Source organism: Eschrichtius robustus, chromosome 20, assembly GCF_028021215.1.
Source record: "Eschrichtius robustus isolate mEscRob2 chromosome 20, mEscRob2.pri, whole genome shotgun sequence".
In the NCBI taxonomy this organism is placed as follows: domain Eukaryota; kingdom Metazoa; phylum Chordata; class Mammalia; order Artiodactyla; family Eschrichtiidae; genus Eschrichtius; species Eschrichtius robustus.
Window position 1 is genome coordinate 1643980 of NC_090843.1, and position 26851 is coordinate 1670830.

The window sequence follows — 26851 nt, forward strand, 5'->3', positions numbered from 1 at the left end:
CTACTCTTAACTATACTGAGACTGCATTCTGACTTGGCTTCCTCCCCATCCCTATCCTGCTTCCCCCTCCCCGACCAGGTTCTCCTGGAAGCACTTCCGTAGTAAATCACCTGCACACGAATCTCCATCTCAGGGTCTGCTTTTAGGAAAACAGCTATGTTGCTGCTGTTGATGCTCAAATGCATCTCCTTCCCTTCTTTTCTCTATACATTAGAGATTCTCCCTTTTCACTCACCCCCAACTCCCCAACCCGGAGTTTGGTGACCAGGTTGTGAGGGGTTGGGGGTGAGTGAAAAGGGAGAATCTAGAGAAAGTACACGCTGTACTTTATGGACAACTTGGCTCTGACCTTCCCAGAAGCCAGTGCTGAGAGAGCCATGATTGGTCACATGATTCAAGGCATCCATGGGATTTAAAAAAAAAAAACAAAACATAGCTGGAGAGAAGCAGAGGTATGTTCTAGCATTGAGTGCAGAGAAAAATTTACCCTGTGACATGCAGAGAACCACCTCCTCAACAACTGCCTGCAGTGATTATAGTAACAAAGTCCATAAGCTGAAGCCAAAGAGCTGAAGTGGTGTGGTTGAGGAAAAGATGCTCTGATGCTCTGATAAAATCCAAGGTTTAAATTCAGCATGTAATCAGGGATTGCACAAGCAGATGCCTGTGGAGGCAAGGTGGTGTAAACAAGGCACCAGTGAGAACAAAAATGATCGGAGGGCACATTTCCTGTAGGAACCACTACACAGCTCTAATGAGGAGTTGCCATGTGGGAGCATTGTTGCCAGATCTTCAAGAGGACCTGAAAATCAGAATTTATATGTAAAATATCTCAATTTTTAAATACTGGAAATCTTTTTTGTTTTTAAAACACCAGGCAAAACAAATATGATTGTGGGCCAAATTCAACCCATGACTAACAATTTGCAACCACTGTTCTACGGGGGGAAATAATGCATAGAAAGGGGAAAATAAGGCATGTTCTTCAAATAAGCCAACCAAAAAACTACCTCGCACAATTTACCTTTTAACTGCATTTTTCTATTGCTAAAAGCATATTGTACAGTCAGCTTTATCTTCTATTTTCATTTATCACAAGCATTTTCTAACACCATTAAATGTCACCTATGAAAATAATTTTAATGGCAACATTACAGAAGTACTTAAAGTGCTAGGGAGTTTTTGTTTGTTTGTTTGGGGATTTTTGTTTGTTTGTTTTTACTTTAGGAAATAACACTGCATTTCAGATAATTTCCTCCAACTAGACTCCTAGGTGTGGAATTACTTTGTAAGAAATTTTTTTAAACTCTAAATTCATATCAAGATTTAGAAATGCTGTTGCATATACCAATAGTTTGTTTCTTTTTATTGCTTTTTTATTGCATTCTACTGTATGAATATACCAAACTTTGTTTATTCTTTCTCCTGTTGATGGACACCAGGATGGTGATGGAATAATAAAAAGGTATTTAGTGCCAAGTTTAAGAACCACTGAGATACACACAGAACACAGATGATCATAAATACTGATGAGGGAAGGAAAAAATAATATTATTACCTGTATACCCCTCATCATACATGGTGGGCCAAGTGGGTGAAGAGAAAGGTGAAAGAAAAAGTTGTTTGAGGACTAAGCATTTTTTTCTGTATTCTACATAGGAGTGATAACACCAGGGAATTTCAACTATGTCTTGGGAAAAAGAAGAAAGAGTTGAAAGTCACCAAAACTGTGGCTTATGAGGTCAAATATGTAGAGTCAGCCTACAGGGAGAAAGGACTAAAGAACACATATTTAGACACATAAGTAAGTGGTGGGGCTGAGGCATTTGCCTATGAAAACGCTTGTGACATCGAGTGGCCACACAACACACACCCTCCCTGGGCGCCATCAACGTGCACTCATGGCCTCTAACCGCCAGTGGGTCCTCAACGCTGCCAGGCACCCTCCGCATTCCTCTGGCCCTTTCTCACTTCACTCTCCCCCGGATTCTGCGCTTGAATCTCTTCTCTCCCTCTGCTCTGTCCCTCAATATCCTCCTCGAACACCAGGCCTTCAATGCTCCCATCACGTCTCTGAGGAAGCCCACAAAAGCTACATCACCCTTCCCGTCTCCTCTCCCAGGAACCCATTCGGCGTCTTCAGACTCAACGTCATGAATTTATCTCCCCCAAACCACTCCCTCCTCTTGGTTTCCTGGTCCCATCAAAGGCAGCTCCGTTCTCTAACTCACAGGATTCCCCAGTCTCAGTGCCTTCGCCTTCACCCTCTCCTTTCCCCTGATGACGTGTTCCAGGTCTGTTCGACCTCTGGCTGCTCTTTCCTTTCTAGTCCCATTGCTGTCACCCTTGTGCAGTCCCCTTACCTCTCCAGCCCTATGGAGATTTCGCAAGCTTGCTGTGGCTCCATCCATCCCAAACCCTGTCCCCAGAGTTATTCTTCCAAAGTGTGGCTCTGATCAGCCACTGTCAAGCTCAAAAGCTTCCTGTGACTCTCCCGTCACCTATCAAGTTGCGTCCATCCTCCTGAGCTCAGCTCTGGGGTCAACCGAAGCTACAATATCATCCCCCACTGGCCCTTTAGTAAGCTGGGCTCCTCATTGTTCTGGAATGCTCCCCCCCTCTATCCTCTGGCCACCGCATTGTCCTCGTGGGTCCCTCTAGAACTGGAACGCTTTCCTTCTCCCCTTCCCATCATTTAAGTTTCAACGTAAACTCATCTATGAAAACCCTGATGGCACCAGTGGGGTGATTCTCCCTTCTCTGAAGCTCTGTACTGTCTAGGCAGTTGATCACATTCTGCTCTGTATCATTTTAATGCAGGTCTTAGCGCTCTGACTACCCAGAAAGTCCTTGAGGGCTGAGGCCGTGCGATCCATTCCTGCATCTTCCAGCAACAGCTGTGCGTAAATCCTCATAACGGGTGTTCAGTGAACCCTTAAGTTACTCAGGTTGTTGAGACTTGCCGAGCCAGGCCACATATGTGGATGAAGAACTCTCTTCCTCGGCTCTGCTGCTAAACACACACACACACACCATCTCACTGGCGTTTCCTCACAAGTCAAGCAGCGCAGACGCATCCCTCATTACAGACCCGCCCAACTGCTCTCTCTTCAGACCCAGATCTCTTGCCCTGAGGGTTTCCAGCCAACACCCCCAGACTAGAATCTCAGTCTCAGGGCTTAGCTGACTTCTTAGGGCCTCTTTCTTTGTCTTCTCGTCCCCAGCTTTTCACTTCTGGGACAATCCCCAGGCGCAAGAGCAAAGCCAAAGCTTGACCCCAAGGCAGAGTCCCCTCGGAACCAGCTCGAGAGCAGAAGAAACCCTGCCTTCCCCGAGATGAAAGCTCTGTGCAGCCGGGATCAAACGTGGCCTAATGCCACGCTGCCATGGCAACATGAATTTTAAGCAGTCATCGGCAGAACCCGCCTCTCCTATTTCAACAGCCCTGGAGCCAGCCTCTCCTGGGTGGGTCTTCCCACTGTGAGCGTGCCGGGTGGCCTTGAGGGACCTGAGTCACTTTCTGGGGTCAGGGCGGCCCAACCTGGTAACTGATACCCTGAGACCTGTTAAGTGTGACGTCTGGATCACACTTACGTCTCCAGACACAGAGTTCATTGCTGGGGAAGATGTGGAGGTACCAGCAGCCTCAAGGGAAGAACACCCAAGAGAAGGCTGGAAACAGATTCTCACTTCTCTACCCTCCAGGAACCGGACTTTTCTGTACCTTTTGCATCCATGCAAAGATGACCGACGTGTACGTGATCCCAAGGACGTCACCGCTTCTAGGGAAAATAAACCACATATTGAAACAACACAAAATGCGTTGTAACTGAGGTCATAATAAAGGCTCCTCCACTTCCTGTTAAGCTGTAGGCTGGGACCCCGGGTGACAGTGACACCAAACAACAAACACCCAAAGCCCCAGCGAGGCTGGGATGCCCCAGAGGACAGGCAGGGAGGCACATGTCCTTCAGTCTCTGTGACCATCCCCACTGTCCTGTCCCCCAAGGGTCAGGGGTGCTCAGAGAGACTAAGGCCCCAGCACACTTGGCCTCGTGCCCTAGACTCTAGAAAAAAGTGCTCGAGCCCAGGTGGTCTCCGTGCTGAGCAGATGCAGCACAGACAATGTAACAGTGTCAACATCAGCTCCGGCTAGCATGCAAGGAAATGATTGCCCGCAGACCTTCAGATCGGTAGAAATCTGAATTAGTACAGAGTTTTAAAAAGGCAATTTGGGGACCTCCCTGGTGGCACAGTGGTTAAGAATCCACCTGCTCATGCAGGGGACACAGGTTTGATTCTTGGTCCAGGAAGAGCCCACATGCCGCGGAGCAACTAAGCCCGTGCACCCCAACTACTGAAGCCCACGTGCCTAGAGCCCGTGCTCCGCAACAAGAGAAGCCACCGCAATGAGAAGCCCATGCACCGCAACGAAGACCCAACGCAGCCAAAAAAAAAAAAAAAAAAGAGGCAATTTGTTATGGTGGATTGGTCTTTAAAATATGCATACTTTTTAACCCAGGGATTCTTTTTTTGTTTCTGTCCTGGAGAGGTCCTTGCAGATGTGCCCAGAGCGGAATGCACCACGGTGTTGGTTGCAACATTGTTTGTTTTCATGAAAACTTGAAAACAACTTAAAGTTCATCTACAGGAGAATAATCAAACCATGATACAAACTAAATGTATTGGTTTCCCAGTGCTGCTGTGACAAAGTACGACAAACTAGGGGGCTTAAAATAACAGAAATGCATTCTCTCATAGTTCTGGAGGCTAGAAGTCCGGAATCAAGGTGCAGGCAGGGCACTGTCCTTGTTTTCAGAGCAGACTGTCCCTCTGAAGGCTCTGGGGAGTGTCCTTGTTTGCCTCTTCCAGCTTCTGGTTGCCCTGGCAATTCACAGCATCCCTTGGCTTGTCGCTGCATGGCTCCAATCTCTGCCTCTGTCTTCACGTTCCCTCGGTGTGTCTCTGTGTATCGTCTCCTCTTCTTAGGATTCCATTCACTGGATTTAGGGCCCAACCGAATCCAGCACGACTAACGTTTCAGTAAATTCAGCATTAGGGATTTTTTTGTTTTTTTGACTGCACGGCACAGCATTTGGGATCTTAGTTCCCTGACCAGGATCGAACCAGTGCCCCCTGCATTGGAAGCGCGGAGTCTTAACCACTGGACCACCAGGGAAGTCCCGGGATTTTTTTTTTTTAAAACATAAAAATTTGGACACCCATAACTGCTGTGAAGTCATTGACTTTTCACCTATTTCAACAAAAATAATAGAAAGTAATATGAGATGTAAAAGTGAGGTAATAATAGGGCCACCAATCCACAGTATTAGTCGCAATGTGTAGTGATGTATCTGGACGTTTCCTGTGTAATCAGGAGATTTTTATTTTTATAGGTGACCCGACATCCTCAACCCCCTAAACCCCAAACTAAGTGTGGTACTGCCTTGGGGTCTGTACAAAGATGAGGTTATAGACGTGACTCCTGCCCTGGAGAAGTTCCCTTTGTTGAAACTGATTGAGGTGAGAGTAATGGGCAGTACAAATGCTTCAAGCTCTCCTTTTGCCTCAAAGCCAAAGAATGAGAGAATATAGAGGATTAATACAGGGAAGGACCAGCACCAGGGATGCTGAAAGGAAAGTAGAAACCCATAACCTAGGTCTCTCTAACATCTAATTAATAACATATCAACACATAATAGAAGCTAACGGCTTGGGTCAAAGGTTTGCGCCCTACTGGGAATGAAGCTTGCTCTCCTCCCAGAATAGGTAGTCATGCTTCCCTGCTGGCTGAAATAGGCTCTGGTCTGTCCTCCTTCCCTGGGCTTCTAGAAACTGGATCCCAGAAGGTGTTTTATGCCAGCTCCTCACCGAGATGGGTGTCTCCTTCGTTCTATGCCTTCTCATTTTATATGGATAACATCTCACCACGTTGTTTTGCATTTTATTGAAGGTCAGTGCTCTGAGATTATTTTGATATGTTTCACATGTTCCTCAAGGGAACGAAATCCTTCCCCATAGAAGCCCAACTCACAGAGAGCCACATTCTGGGGCCAGAAAGACTTTATGAAGGCTCTTCTTTGCATCAACACAACCTTGCATGTAAAAATTGCAAAGAGTCATCGAGCATTCACTAGGTACCAGGCACTGAACTGAGTTGTTTTTTACATAAAATTTCCCATAATTTTCATACCCCTGTATGAGGCAGGTATTACACAGATCTCAATTTTATGGACGAGAGAACCAAGTTTGGAGAGTTTTATTAAATGTTTAAGGTCACTCAGCTAGGAAAGGGTAGAACCTGGATCTGCCCCGAGGTGCTGTGCACCAGGCAGTGTGCTCCTACTGTCATGCTCTGCCCCACCTCTTAATATAGTGTATTCTAATTCTTAGTTTGAAAGTATGTTTCCCAACTAAACTATGAATTCTTGAGAGCAGTACCTAATTTTATTCATGGCAACATACCAAATGCCTAGTTGGCCTTCTATGTAATTGGATGGATGGATGGAAATGATAGGAAGGAAAAACCTTTTCCCTCTACCAATTTATGTCCATTGCTTGGGGGCCTGCAAATTAACTGACAAAAGGACAGATTAACAGATTAAAGAATGGAGGTTAATTCTCAGATTGACAGAGAAAAGACAAAGTTTATTCATGAGCATGAGAGCACACAAAGAAATGGCTCCTGAACAACTAGTTAAGGGTCTATATGTCATCTTAATCAAAAGGGAGGTTAGGACTTCAAGGGAAAGCAAATGGTGGGAAACTAACGAGAAACAAATAGGAGAAACAAGCAAAGGGTATGGAAAGTTTTGATAAGGTTTTGTTTATGTAATTTCTCATGCAGGGGCAAGTGGTCCATCTCCTTTCTGGCTGTAAACCTCCCAGAGAGGGGATTTATGGCAGCTGCATTTTTGAGGCTTTTTTTAAGTCAGAAAGAGAAAAAAGTCAGGTAAGGTTTTTGCTGCTACTGCTGTTTGTTCAGATATTTTCAGCTTAAAATAGGCTTCATATCACATTGGTGGGTCCAAGTGGATACTAGCAGATGGATGGTTGGATAGATGGATGGATGAGTGGATTGGTGGGTGGATGGATGGGCGGGTGGGTGGATGGGTGGATGGATGGGTGGATGGAATGATGAAAGTGGATGGTATAAACTCATCTGTGCGTTTGGGGTGGAGAGTAAAGAGGCATGTTACAGCAGGGCCAGAGCCACAGTCAGCCTCACAAGACGTTCCGTATAAATCTGCCTGCCACCAAATTACATCCACAGCTTGCTGAGGTGCCTACCGTTCTAAGTTTGGAGATGCATTTTCTTGAGCCAGAGATCCCTGTTTAAACGGGGCTACAATAGAGAGGGAAATGGTATAATTTGAGAATTTATATGAAATGTATACTTATAAATATATGTGTATAATAATATATATTATATATGTTATATATAAACATATATATCATATATATACATATATATCATATATATGTGTGTGTGTGTATATATATATATATGTCAGACAGCTGTGTTGCAGTGGAAAAGAAGACCCCGGATGAACTTCTAGTTCCAGCAACAGGACAGCTGAGCTAACACGGACTCCCTTCTGTTATAAAATGCAGAAATAATCCTAAATGAAGGTAACAATTACATAGGCCCTGGGGGAGAACAACAGGAGGCTCAGAGACTTGGGGGATCAGACCCAGGTCCCCTCCATCAAGCTGGAATACCTGAAGGGCTGCCCAGGACAGGAAAAGGGGGTTCAGATAAAAGACAGGACTTCTCCCTAAGGTATAGCAAACATATAATAGGAGCTGCCGAAAGAGGACAGAGGAACGTTATTCAAAGGACAGTGGATGAGAATTTTGAGAATGGAAGCAAGACCTGGCTCCTCAGATTGAAGAAGCACCACCCTGAGCAGGACACACAGACGCACGCCCACCTCTAGACACACGGCAGGGAAGCTGCAGGACCCTCAAGGTAAAGACCTCTTCTTGGAAGTGAAATGGGGAAGAAAATCTATAAAATAACAACAGTTGGACTTCTCATCAGCAGCAAGACAGGGCAGAAGGATGAAATAATATCTGAAATGCAGAGAGGAAATTACTCTCAACTTATTCTTTATCCAGCTAAATAATCATTTAATGGTAATGATAAAAATCGTGACAGGTGGACATAGAGAACAGACTGGTGGTTGCCAAGGGGGAGGGGGTTGGGGGAGGGATGGAGTGGGAGGGTGGGATGAGCAGATGTAAGCTTTTATATATAAATAGAATGGATAAACAACAAAGTCCTACTGTATAGCACAGAGAATTATATCAATATCCTATGATAAACCATAATGGAAAAGAATATGAAAAAAAAGAATATATATATATGTGCATAACTGAATCACTTTGCTGTATAGCAGAAATTAACACATTGTAAATCAACTATACTTCAATAAAAAAAAATAATAAAAATAAAAAATAAATAAAACTAAAGCAATACTCAAAGAAAAAAATAGTGTTAGGGTACAATAAGAATGAGGGTAAAACAGAGACATTTTCAGACAAAAAACTCAGTTTCCTAATCAACGCCATTGATGAAAGATCACTAAAAGATGCACTCCAGTAAAAAGAAAGTGGACCTGGAAGGAGGAAGTGGGATCCTAGGGGTGATGGTGAGCAAAGAGCTGGGTAAACATGCAGTTGAAGCTAAATCAGCATTGACTATAATAAACAATAATAACAGTCACAATGACTCATTTGTTTAAAACTGTAATGGTACTAATAATAACATCAAGGTTGGCAAACCTTGACCCTGGAGCTAAATCCAGTCAACAGCCTGTTTTCATATGGCCCTTGTGGTAAAAATGGTTTTTCCATTTTTTTGTGTGGTGGTAAAATACACGACATAAAAATTACCATTTTAACAATTTTTAACAGTTCAGTGGTATTAGGTATATTCACGTTGTTGTACAACCATCACCACCATCCATCTCCAGAACTTTCTTCACCTTCCCACACTGGAACTCTATCCCACTCCCCTCTGCCCCTCAGGCCCTGGCAACCACCACTCTGCTTTCTGTTTCTATGAACTTGACGACTCTAGGGACCACATATAACTGGAATCATACCGTATTTGTTCTTTTGTGACTGGCTTACTTCACTCAGTGTAATGTCCTCAAGGTTCATCCATGGTGTGGCCTGTGTCAGCGTTTTCTTCCTTCATAAGGCCGAATAATATTCCACTGTATGGATAGACCACATTCCAGTTATCCATTCTTCCACTGATGGACACTTGAGTTGTTTCCACCTTTTGGGTCTTGTGGATAAAGCTGCTATGAGCATGAATATGCAAATATCTGTCCAAATCCCTGATCTCAATTCTCTGGGGTATAGACCAAGAAATTGAATTGCTGGATCATATGGCAACTCTGTTTTTGATTTTTTGAGGAACAACCATACTGTTTTCCAGAGCGGCTGCACCATTTTACGTTTCCACCAACAATACACAAGGGCTCCAATTTCTCCACATCGTTGCCAACACTTGTTTTCAGGGGTTTTTGATAGTAGCCCTCCTAACAGAGGTGAGGTGGTATCTCGTTGTGGTTTGAACTTGCATTTACATAAAGATTAGTGATGTTAAGCATCCGTTCATATCTTTATTGTCTGTTCATTTTTGCTGACATAGAAGATGGAAGGGAGGATGGATGCAGGGAGGAGTATAGAAATATTGTTTTGCTTTTTTATTAAGTATTAGAAGTAATTTGGGCAAAATGTTAACATGAGTTAATTCTAGGTGATGTGCATATGGATGTTTGTTATGTTATTCATTGTATTTTTATGTATTTTTTAATTCCAAAATTGAATTATAATTAACACACACACAAAGAAAATAAGGTGCATTAGATTCCATTGGAGTGCTTCTACCTGTTACAAGTGGGGAAATCACACCTGCAAAATGAAGGTAGAGATGCTCTCCCCCCACAGCGCTGTGGTGAGAATGAAATGAAGCAAGAATTCATGGAGGGACTCTTTCAGTGTAAGCCTGGAAGCTGTGGTTGCCCAAATCCCTAATTCCCCGAGACGGGGAACTTCAGGACAACACAGCTTGGTGGCCGCCTATGGTTGAGGAAGAAGAGCCGGTTAGAAGACGGAAAAAGGATTTCTTTCTCAAGGTTCTGAGCAGAGTCCTGCAGGAATTCTGCCCAGGACCAGCCCAGAGCATGGGCTTGGTCAGGTCAGTTGAATCTCCCTGGACCCCAGCACCCTGTCTCACATGCAGTGCCCCCTCTCCCTAAACACTTGGGATCAGGAAGACAGAGGCAGGGACTTCCCTGGTGGGGCAGTGGTTAAGAATCCGCCTGTCAATGCAGGGGACACGGGTTCGATCCCTGGTCCGGGAGGATCCCGCATGCCGCGGAGCAACTAAGCCCATGCGCCACAACTACTGAGCCTGCGCTCTAGAGCCCGCGTGCCGCAACTACTGAGCCCGCATGCCACAAGAAATAAAAATAATAATAATAATAAATTAATTAAATAATGAGGGACGGAAGGGAAAGAATTGAAGGAAGACAGAGGCATTCGTCACCAACATCTCAAGGACACATCCTGTGATGTTTGCCACGTGCATCGTGGTCTCCAAGTTCACCGCTGAGTTGCTGTTGTGTTGGGCGTACGCGGTGCGCCCACTGCAGCCAGAACCTGGCTCACACCCGCAGCATGCCATGTGGGCAGCACAGAGGCACTCCCTACACACGCGGACAGGGCGTTCGCACGTGGTCCCTGTGCGTGCATACGTGTGAACGCGCACGCTGTCATGCACATGGGCCGGCTCCCTCCCCTCCGCGGCTGACGCCAATAAACTGGCGCCTGTACACTCACCCCGCCGTCCCTAATACGTTCCTTCTAGTCACAGCGGCCTTCAGAGACCCTTGGTTCACTTCTTGAGAAGAAGATGAGCCATCTCTTCCCTCAATCCCCTATCGTGTGGCCATACAGCGCCCTCCCACCAGAAGCGGAGAAAGCTTCTTTTCTGGCACCACTTATTCCCCCTGCACATCACCCCGCGCAGGCGCCCCCGATGCCCCAGCCCCCAACCTCACCTGCTCAGCGGAGAAGCTGACGAATCACTCAGGCTGAGGAGGGGAGATGAAGGGGGCTTGATCACTTTGCGGTGCCAGGAGTTGGAGCTGGACACACAGAGATGACCCTCAAAGGGAGGAATTCTCTTGGCCGTGGTCCACAGGCCAGGGAGGGAGTTTTCTTTCTGCACGAGGTTTTCGGCAGAGTCTCAACACTTATCCGAAGCCACTAGAAACAGGGCAGAGGCCCCTTATCCCCTCAGGGCACAGCAGCCAGGAGACCCTGCGGCGACCCCCACCCCCCCACCGCCCGCCACCATCAGCTCCCACCTCGCCGGCTCCGGGGGCCCTGGGGCTGAGGACGGGGTGCGTGGGGAAGCCCGGTCCCCTCTGCTCCCCACGCCACCCCAATCCGGCTTTCCAACAAGGAAAGGACTTTCTCCACAACAGGTCCCTGAATCCCTAAGGGGAAAGCCCAGCCGCCCCTCTTTGGGGATCCATGAGCCTGGGACGCCCCCTTCTGGTGAAGTGTGGGGAGGGGACTGTCCCCAGAGCGGAGGGCGGGGCCTCTGAGGCTGAGGAGAGGGACGCCCCGTATCCCCAGACACACAGACCCCCGGCTCGCCTTCTCTGCACCCTGGGACCCCAGAGCCCTTGGCTGACGCAGACGTCACGATCCTTCTTCCGTTTCCTAAAACTAGCAACGGGCAGCTGTGTCTCCCCTAAGGATAAACGACTTCACAGCCTCCAGGGGGCCACTAATGGTCCCCTCCCCAGAGGGCCAAGGGACAAACGCCTGAGGACTCCTGGAGAAATGGCCCTGGTGATCAATTTTCAAAAGCAGGAAAATAAGCACATTCCCAAAACTCTGACAAAGGTAACGGGATTCTGTCTCTGTTTCTGCTGTGGCCCCAAAGACTGAGAATAAACCGGTAGGTGCCCACCACTCGCCCAGGTCCAGACAAGGTGCTGGACAGGTGTGCCCACCTGGTGGACCAAAAGGCATCCTTGCCGTCCAGCCTGTTGGGGAAGAGGGGTTGTGCCCTCTCTTCAGTTAAGTGAGGGGGTGTCACAGGGCCGTTCAGGGGGCTTGGCTTGTGCTCCAGAGTGAGAAGGGCGGGACCGGAGGAAAGTGAAGGTCAGTTGAGGCCACGCAGCAGAGGGGACGGAGGGAGGACCAGGTGCCCTGTTGGGGCAAGGATGCTGGCGTCGGAGGGGCTGCGCGGAAGGGAGTGGCTGCAGCCATTAGAATCTCGCCCCAGGCAACTGGAGATGTGACCACAACTAAGATGGGGACCAGGGGACGCTCAAGGGCCCAGAGAGGCCCTCATGCAACCAGCAAGGGGACTCGTGGTCCCTTCTGACTACGGAAGCCGAAGCCAGAAAGCCCTCAAGGATCTAGGACACCCCCCACCCAAGTAAGAGTCAGCAGGACGGGTGGTTTCTGCGTCAGTCAACTAAGCGCTTCCCTGTTCTCCCACCTCCCCGCTCCAGGGGCCAGAGGCTCCACAACGAGTGAGAAAGGAAGGAAAGAAGAGCAAGGCAGACAAGAGAGAAGAAGCTGACCCCTGTCTCCGCAGCCCGAGCACCGCAGGCGGCGCAGCCTGGAACAATGCAGGCTGCAGGAAGGAAGGAGCTTGACCTCTGGATGAAGTTCTGAGTTTGCTCATTACGCTAACATTTGCAGTGCAAACAGAATTAACTCGAGATGGTTTTTGTCACGGACAGTGCTTGGAGGATTTGTTTTCTGAAAGAGACCGGAAAAGAGACAGGACTTGCCAGAGCTTTCATTCAGGGTTTAGGAAAAGAAGGAATGCACAGTGTAGGTTTAAAGGGAGAATGGGGTGTGTGTGTGTTGGTGGGGAAATACAGTTGTTTTCCTCTTGCACCCTATAAAGTTCTGAACAGACAAAAAGTTACATATGTATCACCTCATTTTATGTATCTCCAAATAACCCTAGGAAGAACGTCAAATGATCACCCTGGGTTCACAGAAATCAAGGAGCTGTCCCAAGCTGGAAAGGGGCTGGGCTGGGGGAGCTCAAGCATCTCACAACCCTACAATCCACCAAAGACCCACAGACCCAACTTCCCCACCTTCTTCTGAGCAAGAACAGAGCTCCATAGGTAAGCAGCTTTCCTACCCCCTCTCTTGGTGTTCGGCACCTCACAGGCATTCCATCTGAATGAATGAAAAGCCACCCAGCCATGGAATAGAGCATGACTGCATTTCATAGATATTTACAAACTATTTGGCTACATAAAAACTAACCAGCACTCCAATCCTCTCCTGCCCCACCTCCTGCATCCTCCCATTTTCCCATCCCCCAACCAAGACAGTGTAACCATTCCAGTGTGGGAGTGCCTATGTATCCACCAATATCCATTCTCCCCACCTTCCTTCCCAGTATTAGAACCTCCAGAAGTTCAGCTAGTCACAAGCTGGACTAATGAAAGACTACAATTCCCAGCTTCCTTTGCACCCAGGTACAGCCACGTGACCAAGTACAGGCCAATGGGAGGTGGGTGGAGATGACACCCACCCCTTCCTCTCTTCCCACTGTCTTCCCAGGCATGACCATGGACGTGGGGGTGGTGAATCAGCTTCAGTCACTACCCCAGGGCAGTGGTTGCCCACCTTGTCTGGACCTTGGGATCACCTGGGCAAAGGCTCTAAAAAAGCCCTCTGACGCCAGGGCTCCACCTCCAGATTCTGACTTGATTGGACCAGAAGATTCTAACGTCCAGACAAGACAGAGAATAATCATACCAGCGCCGAGGGGAGGGGTGGAGCAGCAAGATGAAAACGTCTCGGTCCCTGGATTTCCGCTCTTCCTTGGAGTCCACTCACCCTGGGCCGCCTCCTGCCTTTGAGCAAGGATGTGACAGAGACAGAAACCCCTCCACGTGTGAACCACTGCCTCCCTTCCAGGCTTCTTTGTTACTGCTCTTTGGCCTGGACCTCACCTAGTCCAACCAGGGAATCCTCCAGTCTCCCATAATTGATGCTGGGCTTGGTTTCTCTGTAGGACCCTGGGGGCCTAGGAGTACAGCCCCCTAATACAAGTATGCAAGTCCAGGGTTGAAATTCTCCTGATTTCTAGACACACTGGCTGCTGGTAGGGTATGGATTTGCTTTTAATCTCATTGTAGGCGAGCTTTGCAAGTAAAGGCATCAAATTAACTGGCCTGCTCGCCTTCCAAGAAAGATCTGGCCAATTTTGCTTACTCTCTGGGAGAGATGTTTCCTTTCCCCTAGACGAGGGACTCTTGTGAGCCCCAAAGAGTGGATTCTGTAGAATCTAAGATGAGACACTCTTTCAGTGGTGAAGCATCTGTGTTCCCTGCAGGGGCAGTGAGTCCGGGTCTTGGGCACACACCTACCTGCATTCATCTTCAGACGCGTGCAGAGAGATGGCTCAGCGGCCCCAGTACTTATGGGCTAAATAAGGTAAGTTGTCTGAGGTTACAAGCAAGTGAGGGGCTCCTACCTGCTAACTGGTTTCTGCTGAAGCTGAGGATTAACGGTGAAGGGCATAATGAGTGTTTGGCAAATCACTTACAATCTTTCCTCCGACGAGGACTTTCCAGGCAACTTTTAAGAAATGTTTTATTCACCACGTAACCCTTAATCTCAACCCACTGTCCAATCCAAGTATGAGCCCAGCGGGACCCTTTGGGGCAACACTTCAGGGCTTTGGGCAGAAACCAATGACAATGTCGAGCAGCCCAGGGCGTAACCTGTAGCTTCGAGTCCCGGGCTCCTCCACAGCGGCACTGAAATTTGAGACCAGATCATCTTCCGTCGGGGGGTGAGGGCTGCCCCGTGCGCTGTAGGATGTGTAGCAGCAACCCTGGCCTCTGCCCGCGCGATGCCAGGACCGCTCTCCGCCCCAGTCATGGCGTCTGAAAATGTCTCCAGGCCCTGCTCAACGTCTCCTGCGGGCAGAGCTGGACGCTGGTTGAGAACCGGTGCTCTAGATGAACTCCACGCATTGAGAAGTCACAGCTGCCTCCACAAGGGCTCAGCGCAGACTGCACTCATAGGGGGTGCTCCGTCAATGCTTGTTGGGGCTCCGTCAAGGCGTGTTGCGTTAATAATTGGAGGAGAGGTGGGCCGGGTGCACCGAGGCCCAAACCTCCAGAAGTGCCTCCTACGTTCGTGCAGCGGACGTGAAAATGTGCGCTCAGGGGGCAAATGGACTGAGGGTCCCCAGCACGTCCACACCAGGGCCAGGCTGCCCACGGGGGCTCCCAGCCAATGACCTTGCTTGGTGGGGGTCCTAAGGCAGAACCATTCTCACGAGACACCGGCTCAAGGACACCCGGGCAGCCTGGCCAAAACTTTCTTGGAAATGCTCCGCCACCTGAGACTCCCTGCCCACCGCCTCCCCAGAGGTCAGCCCTGCACCGTGGTCCGAGAGCCCTCACCCTGCTCTCCAGCCTCCACCCATCATCCTTCACAGGTGTCTCCACCAGCAATCCCCTTGCCCACCTCATCCCATCTTGGCCTCTGCTTCTGGGCGGATCGGAGCACACCTGGCATTCTAGAAGGATGCCTTTCCCCAGCCCCCTCTTCTTGAGTGATGCCACAGCCTGGGGCTTCCTCCTGGGGGGCTCCGTTGATGAGAGCATCACAGAAAACCCAGTTTAGACAGGGAGGGAGTTCTTGGAAGTGATTCAGTTCCCTTGGTCCAGAAAACCAAAGAAGACTTGAGATTATCTCATAAATAGCTAATAAAACCAGACACACACTAACATTCCAATCCAAAAACACTTTGACAAGGTAACCTTTTATCAGTTTTAAGGCAGCCAGTCAAGTCCTCTGGTCCACATGCCTTTCTTCTGACCGAGGGTCAGGGTCGAGGGAAGGGGCTGGCCAGGGGGAGCCCAGCCACAGCACTCTTCTCCATCATCCATCCATCTTGTCTCTCCAATCCCCAAATATGATCTTAATGCGCTTTGGTTTAGAGCAAGCATGTCCCGCGGCCCCATCCAGCCGAGTGTGCGGGAGCGACTGCCTAGTCCGAGGCCCCGGGCTCAGCTAGCTTTGCCCTCGGCCAGGCTCTCCCAGGGGCAGATGACCTCCTTTTCTATGGCCTGGTCACTCCGTTCTCCTGTCCCCGTGTCCTCCAAGTCCATCAGACAGGTCCCGCTCCCCATAGGCACATCCATTTTGATCTGGAAGAAGCTTCAGGCACAAGAGGAAAGCAGGTGTGTGGGGACAGGAGGTCACCAAATCCCCAACTCACCCTGACATCCCTGAAGAAGCATGGACACAGGTGCATTTGCCAAAAGCTGTGTGTGCAGGGATTGGCTCGGCGGAACCCTTTCACTGGGGAAGGAGGGAGGCTCCTATTTTCCTGCTGAATGAAGGATAACTCAGAAAATGCTTTACTTTCATTTTCAAGGGGCTTGAGTTTTTATGGTTTTGATGAATTCAGGATGTTCCTATAGAACATGCCAGGACTTAATCCTCAGCCCCTTTAAACTGCCTTCTGATGAAGTGGTGGCCACTGAGAACAGTTTTAAAAGCCCCAAGCCTGTATGTGTGGCCTGGCTGTGGCCACAAAGCTAGAATATTCCCTCAGCAGAGCCAGTTGGGAGGAATCAACAGATATGTTCACCCTGGATCCTGACCCCTCCCCTCCCCCATGCCCGGATGCACAGCGCACAGCAGAGGCCAGATACGTGGGTCTCCATGGCAACCTGAGACCTCAGCAGGCGCCTTCTTTCTCCAAGACCTGGCAGGGCCAAACGCAGGAGCCTGTTGGTTGGTGCAAGGTTGCCCCCCCGCCTGCTGTCTCCCCCCACAACCAAATAAAGATGGGGGCTGACTCTTTGTTTTGCACTGTCTGTAACTTTTCTTTCTGCCCCTGGTCCGGGAGTGATCAAGCGCCCCTCAGAGCCTCTGTTCTGCACCCAGAGAGCTGCTTCGGGGCAGGGGGTCCTCAGAGGTGGGAGCCGCACCACCCACAGTGGGGTTTAGAGGGGCCACCCCTGCGCAGAGACTGGACACGGTCAGCATCCCTGCAGCGCCTCTGAGCCACGGGGCAGGTGTGTGCAGGAGGGGGTGGGGGAGGGGAGGGGGTGCCGGGGCCCCAGCACCGCCTGTGGGTCCCACTGCTGCCACTGACCTTTCCGGACCTTTAAAAATGCGACGGATTCATTAGGTTAACGTTTTGGGGGTGGAGCAGGGTGGGTGCAAGAGTATAAAAAGGGGGAAAGAAGATGGAAAAGAAAGGCACTCTTCTCCTTTTCCTCAGAAAGACAGGAGAGGGCAGCACTGAGTGTCTGGAAACGACCCAGAGGCCCGAGGAGTTTAATGGGCCTGTGGGTGGTGTCTGTTCTCCCAGAATCCTCCTTACCCAGCCCCCAGCCCCCTACTGCCCCCCTAGCCCAGCCCCCAGCCCCCTACTGCCCCCCTACTGCCCCCCAGCCCAGCCCCCAGCCCCCAGTCCCCAGCCCCCTACTGCCCCCCCAGCCCAGCCCCCAGCCCCAGCCCCCAAAGCCTCGGTCCTCACCAGACATCCACGTGCCCGTGCGTGCGCACACAGACACACACACCCCTCCATCATACACACTCACACACACACCCCTCCATCCTTACTTGGCTGCTCTCCGGGACCTCGGTCGTGGCAGCTGCCGGCCCGCGTCCCCCAGCGGCTGCACCTTCCCGTGGGGCACAGGGGGGCACCTGGGGGAGAGCCTGGCAAAGGCCGGGGAGGCCAAGCAGCCTCGTCTCAGGAACAGGCCGAGGGACAGGGCCACGCGGGCCTTGGGAGGGGCCCGGGGCCGGGGCTGGTCCGCGGAGGCCCCGCCGGTCCCAGCATCCGCGCGCCCGCGGGCGGCCTCCCGCTTCTGCTCCTCGCCCGGGGAGCCCTCCAAGGCCACCGTGATGGGCGAGGGGCAGACGGTGCTGCTGGGCCGCCGGAGGAAGCGGCCGGGCGAGGGGAAGGGCCTCCGCGGCGAGCGGCAGCGCGGGGAGCGGGGGCTGGAAGGAGAGGGGGGCAGGCGGGTCCCGGTGTACACGGCCAGGTGAGGGCTGGGCGCCGCGCGCTGGCCCGGCTGCGGAGAAGGAGGGGGAGAGCCCCGAGTGAGCCGTGTGGCTGGTCCACGGCCCGCGGGCCGCGCTCGGCTGACCCCGCCGCCTGGGCCGAGGGCAGGCCGCACACAGACCTCCCCCCAAGGGGCCTGCCCGTCCCCAGGCCCTGGCCACGTCCCCAGAGCTGGGGGGTTGCACCCCAGGGCACAGACGGCCGTTCTTCCAGGCCTGGGACAGGGGTGTGGCCAGGCTGGATTTCCAATCGGCCTTGGACTCCGCCCCCAGCGAGCACCGCCTGCACCCACGGTCCATCATGCCCTCCCTTCTCCGTCCTCGGTACCGCCTGGAGTCTGGAGGCGTCTAACACCCTTTCCACAGAGCAGCGGGGGCGGCACGAGGAGCTCGTGCTGACCCCCCCCCCCAGGCCTAAGACCACCCGTCTGGTCCTGAGCCCCGACCCATGTCCACGGGTCTCCCCTGGGGATGACCGGGCCCACCCTTTCCCGTGCCCTTCCCCGCAGGCAGCGCAGCAGGACCTGGACCTTCCGCGGAGAAGGAGCCTGGAAACACAGACAAGGAGGTTATGGGTGGGGAAAGGGGAAGCAGGTCAGCAGATCAGCCTCCCCGGGCCACGGGGGCCGACCAGGGGGCAGGAGCATGGGGTCAGGCACGCTGTCGGGAAGGAGCCCGAGACAGCTTCGTCTGAGCTAACGGCGGAAGCTAGAATCCGACTCCTCAGCAGGAAGGCTCTCTGCTCTCACCTCTCCTCGGCCTGCTTTGTGTCCCCCCACCACCCCGAAGGCCTGCCCTGGCCACGTGCCACATCAAAGCCCAGTGTGGACGGAGCTGGGGGCTGTGCTGGCCCTGGCGGGGAGAGGGCTCCCGGGACAGCTGGACCAACACTGCCTCCAGGAGAGAAATGCCTTCAGGGAAGAAAAAGCCTCTTTGAAACTGTCACAGCCACACAGACGTCCCCGTTAGAGGGAGCCACCTGTCCCCAGGGGCCTGGGCACTGCCCTGGGGCCGAAGGAGGGCAGCTCCGGGCGCTGAGCTGGAGTCTCCTGGCTTCTGAGGAGTGTGCTGGTCCCGACCTGAAGAGGGAAGGGCACATCCGAGAACAGCCCTGAGAGGAAAAGCAAGGCCAGGGGGCCACAGGGGGCTTTGCCACCGGGGTGGGGGAGGGCCGTCTCCACTCTCTCCCACCAGCTCCCTGAAGCTCAAGCAACACTCGGTTCTGAAACAGCAGCTCGGAGCCACTGATGCTGTTCCACTGCTCAGACAGGCCGACAAACCAGAGCCGAGGCCCAGAGCTGAGGCCACTGGGTTATTACACTAATCATCATTGTGATTACTGTTAACATGCAGTGACAATTTAGCAAATGTGAGTTTCTGGGCTGAGCACTTTATGTGGACTATTGCATTTATCTCCCAGAGCCACTCGGTGAGGCAGTCAACTCTCATTATGCCCATTTTACAGATGAGAAAACTAAGGCTTCCAGAAGCCAAGCCCCAGGAACACGGGAACGGTGAGCAGATTTTGCAAAACCAGGCTCACTGGCTCCGTAGTTTGCGTGGGTGACGCCAGCCGGATGTCTCAGTGCAGGCTGCAGGTCAGAATCGCGCAGGATGCCCGTTACAAATGCAGATCCCAGCCCCACCCAAGACCCACTGGAGGAGAACCTCACGGGGGGTACTCAGGGAAAGCAAAGTCTCACAAACTTTGCTTGTGAGAAGGAGATGCTTTGCAAGTAAGCAAGACCCAGTAAGTTCAGGGAGCTGTGCACTGCACTTCCGACACCTGTCTCCTACAGGGCACAGCTTGCAAAGGAGAATAACAAGAGGGACGGCTGGGCCCTGATGAAGGGTTTGGGAGATGACTGTCAGGTGTACGGCCCTGCAGTTTATGAAGCACTTACGATGTGCCAGGTGCTCAACGCATCTATAACCACCCCATTTTAGAGACCAGAATACTGAGGACCAGAGGGGTTCAGTACCGTCCCCATGCTCCCACCACAAACCAGTGACTGGGAACATAGAACTCTAAGGTGGCACCAAGATGCCTGCCCCTGCCCTTCAGGATGGGTGTGAGCTGTGGAAGTCACGGGGCAGTCATCCCCAAGGTCAGGCTATGGCATACGGCACAGGCGACTCTAAAAAGGGATTATCCCGGTGACCCTGATCTCATCACCTGATCCCTTCAAATCTGAGTCTAGAAGCCAGAGAGACAGAAGTCAGAGAGGTTCGGCGCATGATTAGGAATTCAACGAGGGAGGAGTTCTCCACGGTTGGCTTTGAAGATGGAGGGTGGGGAGCGTGCAGCAAGGAGTTCGGGCGGCTTCTGGAAGCTGAGAGCAGCCCTCAGCCGACAGCTGGCAAAAACAAGGGGGCCCTCAGTCCCACAACAGGAGACGGAATCCTTCCAACAACGTGGAAGAGGCTCCAGATGAGAGCACGCACAGCCTCGCGACACCTTGACTGCGAACCCTGAACAGAGAGTCCTGCCCAGTCTCACCCGGCCAACTACGAGCTGATAAATGGTGCTTGTCGGTGCTAATCTGTCCCTCGGTGATCGCTAACTAATACAGTGACCAAATGAGACTCTGACCCCAGGTCCGTGTAACCCCAAAGCCTTTGCTTTTCCTACTGGTCCACGCTGCCAGCCCATTGCCTGGGGGGTTTGGACGGGACTTGGGGTCCTGGGCCAAAACGCCAAACTAGGAACCAGGCTTTGTTCAGAGAGATGGAGAGGCATGGAGTTAAGCGAGGACACACCCACCCCCAGTTCATTACCTTAAATCCCACTCACTCAGAATTTGCGGTCAACTCCTGCTATAATCCTCACTTTACAGATAAAAAACAGGCTCATGGAGATGATGCAGCTTGACCAAGACGATACAGCTTAGGACAGCCAAGCCCCGCCACATCCCCCCGCCCAATTCTGGCCCCTCCTCTCCACCCCACTCCTCCCCCCCAGCACCTGCTTTTTTCCAGGATGAATGACAGGACACGTTAGGAAGATGGCTACTGTCCTGCTGCACCTACCTGGCCTGAGAAGGTCCCTTCTTCTGGGCAAACAGGCATCAGCCCAACTGGCCCTGGACACTCTAAGCAAGATGCCTTTTTCTACCCACTCCCACCACGACCCTGGCCCCTCCCATACCCACCACGGGTGTGAAGCAGCAAAGCAGCGGCATGCGAGGCACGTGGCAAAGAAATGACACAACAGAGACACAGTGAAGGAGTGCTTGGCTTTCTTTCGTGCTGCTGTTTTATTCTGCTGCAGAAAGAGCATGACGTGGAGTGGGTTCAGTGGCATGAGAACACGAGCACAGGCTTTTCATGAAAGGCAAAGCAGATGATGCAGAGACGCAACTCACTTTCCGTACAGAAACTGGCTGAGAATTTGCAGGAGACCCTGTGGCCACTTCCTGGGAGCAGGCAGGCGGAGAGGGCCGCCTTCCATGCACCGGTCCCCCCTTCCCAGCCCCTCTCACTCGCCCTTTCCCTGCTGCCCCCAAAAGCAAATGAGCACAGTTGGCCCCGTGGAGAAAAATCCACATGGGCAAACACCCCATTTCTCGTACCAGTCAGCTCATCTGCCACCGCCCAGCGCAAGACCTTCCCATCTTGAACAGACGAAACTGGGGACCCATGGACTGACCAGTCACTACACTGCTGCTGGTCAGCCCTCTCCTAGGAACTGCAGACATACGACATGACATCAATTCCCCACTCTCTTCCCCTCAAATATATCCTAATGGTCCCTGGAGAGCTAGACTCTGAGAGAGAAGAAAAGTAAGATGGTTTGGGTCAACAAGGCTTTAAATACACCTCAGGAAATGCCCTAAATAATAAAGAATAACGAACCACCGTATTGGGCAACACTGACAAATGCAAGGAAGAACAAGCTACTTTAAGACCATGAAGCTACTAGGGTTGGTGCTGATGATACTGATGACAACAATGACGATAGTGATGGTGATGATGGTGAGGATGATGGTGATGACAATGATGGTGATATTGATGATAGTGATATTGATGATGATGGTGATGATGATGGTGAGGATGATGGTGAGGATGGTGAGGATGATGGTGATGATGATGATGGTGATATTGATGAGGATGATGGTGATGATGATGGTGAGGATGATGGTGAGGATGGTGAGGATGATGGTGATGATGATGATGGTGATATTGATGATGATATGGTGGTGATGGTGAGGATGATGGTGATGATGATGATGGTGATGATGAGGATGGTGATATTGATGATGATGGTGGTGATGATGGTGATGATGGTGGTGATGGTGATGATGGTGATGATGGTGATGATGATGGTGAGGATGATGGTGATGATGGTGATATTGATGATGATGATGGTGCTGATGATGGTGATGTTGATGATGATGATGGTGATGGTAAGGATGATGGGGATGATGGTGGTGATGGTAATAATAATGATGGTTGTGATGATGATCACGGCAGCTAGCATTTACTGAGCACTTATATGCCAGGCATTTTCCTAAGCACTCTACTCTACTCCCTAGCCCTTGTATTTCCACTCAACCCTCACAACAAAAGCAGTCTTTTCTCTAAAAGCCAAGCCTAAAAATGAATCCTGGTACCTTATGGCATAACATATTCTAGCATTGGATATACACCACATGGGTAGAGAAACTCAAGCTGTTTACAATATGGCATTAATGGAATTAAGACGGTGCCTAAGGACGTGGCAGAATAGAGAATATCATAGTAATTTAAATGTATCAATACTATTGTCCAAATAAATACTATTTTTACACCATCTGAGATTCAAATGGACCCTGTGGGGCTACTGTTAGTGCATCAAAGCTGGCAGGAGCAGATACCAGTGGCTGGAGTCTAAAAGCAGACACACTTCCAAAACCTCAAAACTGGGTAGGGCTCCTTTCTACCAAACATGAGAATTTCCTGGTGGATCCCCCTCGACCCCCGCCAGACAACTCTCCCCCATCTCTGTGCTCTGCTAGTATGTTGTACACCACCCAGCCTAGACCGCCTCCATGCACCCTTGTCAGCCCCTTGAGGGCAGAGAACACCTCGGCCATTTTTGCATCTGTGCCATAGCACCCACCACGGGCTCTCACACAAAACAGGTGTTTAAAATACATTTGTGGATGGAGATTAAGAGGTACAAACTACTAGGTATAAAATAAATGATACCAGGACGTAATGTACAGCACAGGGAATATAGCCAACGTTTTATAATAAGTTTAAACAGAGTATAATCTATAAAAATATTGAATCACTATGTTGTACACCTGAAACTAATATAATATTGTAAACCAACTATACCTTAATAATAAAAAATATACAGAACACACTTGTGGAACGCATCCAGAAGTGAAGCCGTGTGTCATCTCCCTTCCTTCAGAAGGGTAATGTGGAAGCACCCATCCGTCCAATAAGGAACGATAACCTACTTTGTTGACATGTCTGTGCCTCTCCTTTGACTGGGGGTCCTTGTGTGTCTGACCCTGAGAAGGTTTCCATCAATGCGTGCGCCACACCTACTATGCGTCTGACACAGCGCATTGGGTACTCTGCAGGAGGTTGACAGGCACATGAGGCAGACATGTCTCATGAGTGAGGAGTGGGCTGGTGAATCGCTGAGTGAAAGATGACCAAGACCTGCTCTGTGTCCTGAAGAATTCAAGGTGCGTTTCAACTCTCCCACCACCCCACCACCATTTTGCTAGGTGTGTAACCTCAACTCATACAGGGGTAACTAGGATGGATGGCAAATACCTCCAGTTCCATGCTTCTCAAACTTCCCCACAGAAGCAGGCCAAACAGCAGGAGAACTGGGCAACCATGCTCTCCCAGGAGTCTGAGGGCAAAAGCCTGAAGCTGCCACAGTCAGGCATGAGATATCTTTGATGTCTCAGCTTTTATCTTAAAAAATTCATGTACATCTTGCAGTCTAATTCGTAATATAGTCATGAGTATTTTAATGTGAAATTTTAAAAATTATCTAACTTTCCTTCCATTGCAAATCTTCAAGTAAAACTGATGCCCCAGGCTGGGTATGCTCCTGGAATTCACTGAGTCTGGTTTGAGAAACATGGATCTGGTCCCAACCCCTCATTTCAAAAATTATGAAGCAGAGAGGTGAAGTGACTTGCTCAAGACCACATGGCTAGCGACAGAATGAGGACAAGAGCCTGAGAGGCCTTCTCGAAACTCAGGGCTCTTTCCACCCACCCACCCATCCATCCATCCATCCATCCATCCATCCATCCATCCATCCATCCATCCATGCAATGTGTTTATGCAGAATTCACTAGATCTAAAGCATCAGATTCCAAATAGTGAGTGAGATACGGTCCCTTCCCTCATGTCACTCAGTTTACAATGGTTCATCATCTGAAATTTCTGCTTGAGGCGCTCCCCCTGAGTTGGAGGACTCCAACATTCTTCAAAAGAGAGATGAACAAAGCATCTCTCTAGTTGCTCTTCCAGAGTGTAAACCAGTCTATGACTGGGGAAGACGGGGAGGGTAATAGAATCCCTTTGCTAACATGAAACCAAGAGCCTCAAACCTCTTACAATGGCCTGGAAAGCCCTCGATGGCCTGCCCTGCCCACCTCTTGAACCTCATCTGGTACCACTGCCCCTTTGTCTACCAGGCTCCTTTCACCTGGCCTTATCAGTCTGAGCCATTTCCCACCTCTGGGCCTTTGCTCATGCAGCTCCCTCTGCCTGGAAAGTTCTTCCTGCCTCACCTGCACTCCTTCTATGGCCAAATCTTTTGCATCCTCTGCTTATCCACCACCACCTCAGAGAGACCCCCCCCCCCGAGTCCACACATGTCTCATCCTCCCTGCTACGGCACCATATGCATTAAAGCACATTCTATGGGTTTTATCATATTTTTGTTTGAGTTGCCAATTGCAAGGATGGCCTCAGTTCTTCAGCCCTCCACATCTCCCTGTCTTTTGCCAGGAGACTTTGAAATTTCTCTCACTGAAGAGGTAAAATCGATTTCCCCAGCCCTTGATTCTAGGCTGGATTTGTGACTTGCTTTGGTTATTAAGATGAGGCACCAGTTCCAGGCCTTCGTCTCAAGAATCTTACGTGCTTCCACCAACTCCCCTGCAATTTTGCCATCCTCATAGCATCATGCCCAGGCCAGGCTGTTGAAGGATAAGAAACATGTGAGCAGAATCTTTCAACTCATCCCGGCCTAGGCTGCCACAGATCAACCCTCACCAGGCGTGGGAATGAGCCCCACCAAGATCAACAGAGCCACAGAGATGACCCTATACGCATAAGCCATGAACACTTATTCTTCTATACCACTCTAGTTGTGTGCTTGTTTGTTACACAGCAGCAGCTACATGATACGCTACCTGATACACCTTATTTTTTTGTCAGTCCTGGACTATAAGCTCCATGAGGCAGGGACCATGTCTATGTTATTCACCAATGCCTGGCACATAATAGGTGCTCAGTTAATTTGCTGAGTGAGTCTTCTTGATGCAGAAGGTTGGTACCTTGCTCATCCACTTGTTCTATCTCTTTTGCATTCTTACACAGGTGTACAGGAGCAAACCCAACTTCAAGAATTACCTTTAGGCCTCCAAGGTCAGAGCTGGAACTGTCCTGACCACCGCCCCCCCAACCCCCACCCCTGACCACAGGCTAGCCTAATCTAAAGCTACGGAGGAGGGAAGCACCAACATCTAGATATCCCAAAGAGTACTATCTTTGACCCTGACTCATTTTGAAAATGTCACAGGCCTCTAACCATCCCTCCTCCCATGAATGAAGACATCGGCACCTTCGTCCTTTAACCAAAAAGATGCTCCATTTTATCTGGAAGCCTCTGGAAGCCTCTGGAAGCCTCTGGCCTAAGTCCTTCATTCCTACAAGCTACTAATTCCCCTGGCACCATGTAAAAGGGGGATGGGGAGGCAAAAGCGAAGGAGAGAGCCCACCAACCCTCAAAACTTAGGACTAAGAACAAGCTCAAAAGAAATGTCTCAGCAGAGCTTCTCCAGGCAGGTGTGACAGAGGGGCCCCAGGAAAGGGCATCTACAGGGGAGCCCTGCAGCCAGCCCCTGGTTGGGGGGCCCGTCCCTGGCTGCTTTAGAGGCAGAGTCTGAATTGGAGAGACGGGAGGAGGAGCTTCATGAAGCTACTGGAAACAAACGTGCGGAACGACACCCTGGGGGTAGTTAACTACGCCCTTCTCGCCAGTGGCGGTTCACGAAGCAGCTTTTCCCTCTGGCTCTCGCCCCCAAGGACTCCGGAGGGTAAGACAGGCGATGTCACAGCAACGGAGTCAGGTGCAGCCCCCCTCTCCCCCCCCCCCTCCCCCGTGCCCGCCCGGCCCCTTGGCGATCTGGAGGGGTAGGAGGAAGCCCAAGACAGGGGTCCGAGGAATCGGGGGTGAACCCGACTGGCCCACCACCCCATGAATGGGGAGCAGAACCCTCTAGACTCTCCCCCTACCCCCTCTGCCGCCCTCGCTCGCGTGCTTCCCCCCCCCCCCCCAGGAATAAATAAGTAACTGTGGATTTATTTGGGAGGCAGCTCTTTTCTGAGTTGGCTCCTGCGGTCCAGCTTGCTCATGACCTGGGTGATGTCCACCGTGTTGGCCGCTTCCCGAGCCTTGGCTTCTTCTTCCAGCTGCCTGAGGATGACGGGGCTGGGGCTGGAGCGCAGGGGGCGCCGCATGAACGGGAGGCTCGATCTGAACGGG

The 26851-nt window shown here is 50.9% G+C and overlaps 1 protein-coding gene and 1 long non-coding RNA gene across 3 annotated transcripts in view; both read right to left on the bottom strand.

The window, feature by feature from the left end:
• Positions 1-280: 280 nt before the first annotated feature.
• LOC137755200 (uncharacterized) lies at positions 281-11314 on the bottom strand. The gene is made up of 4 exons (XR_011071978.1): positions 11082-11314; positions 9111-9224; positions 3725-3782; positions 281-802 (listed from the first exon to the last, which is right to left on the bottom strand). It is a non-coding gene; the product is annotated as an uncharacterized lncRNA (long non-coding RNA).
• A 3339-nt stretch (positions 11315-14653) lies between these two features.
• The window catches only part of RGS9 (regulator of G protein signaling 9), a 66334-nt gene continuing 54136 nt past the window's right edge, over positions 14654-26851 (bottom strand). For both annotated transcript variants that reach the window (XM_068530058.1, XM_068530057.1), the window contains exons 17-19: positions 26725-26842; positions 17671-18128; positions 14654-16251 (exon numbers count right to left, since the gene is read on the bottom strand). In XM_068530058.1, coding sequence (XP_068386159.1) covers positions 16101-16251; positions 17671-18128; positions 26725-26842 — 727 coding nt within the window. In that variant the 3' untranslated portion in view covers positions 14654-16100. The remainder of the gene's footprint in view (positions 16252-17670; positions 18129-26724; positions 26843-26851) is intronic.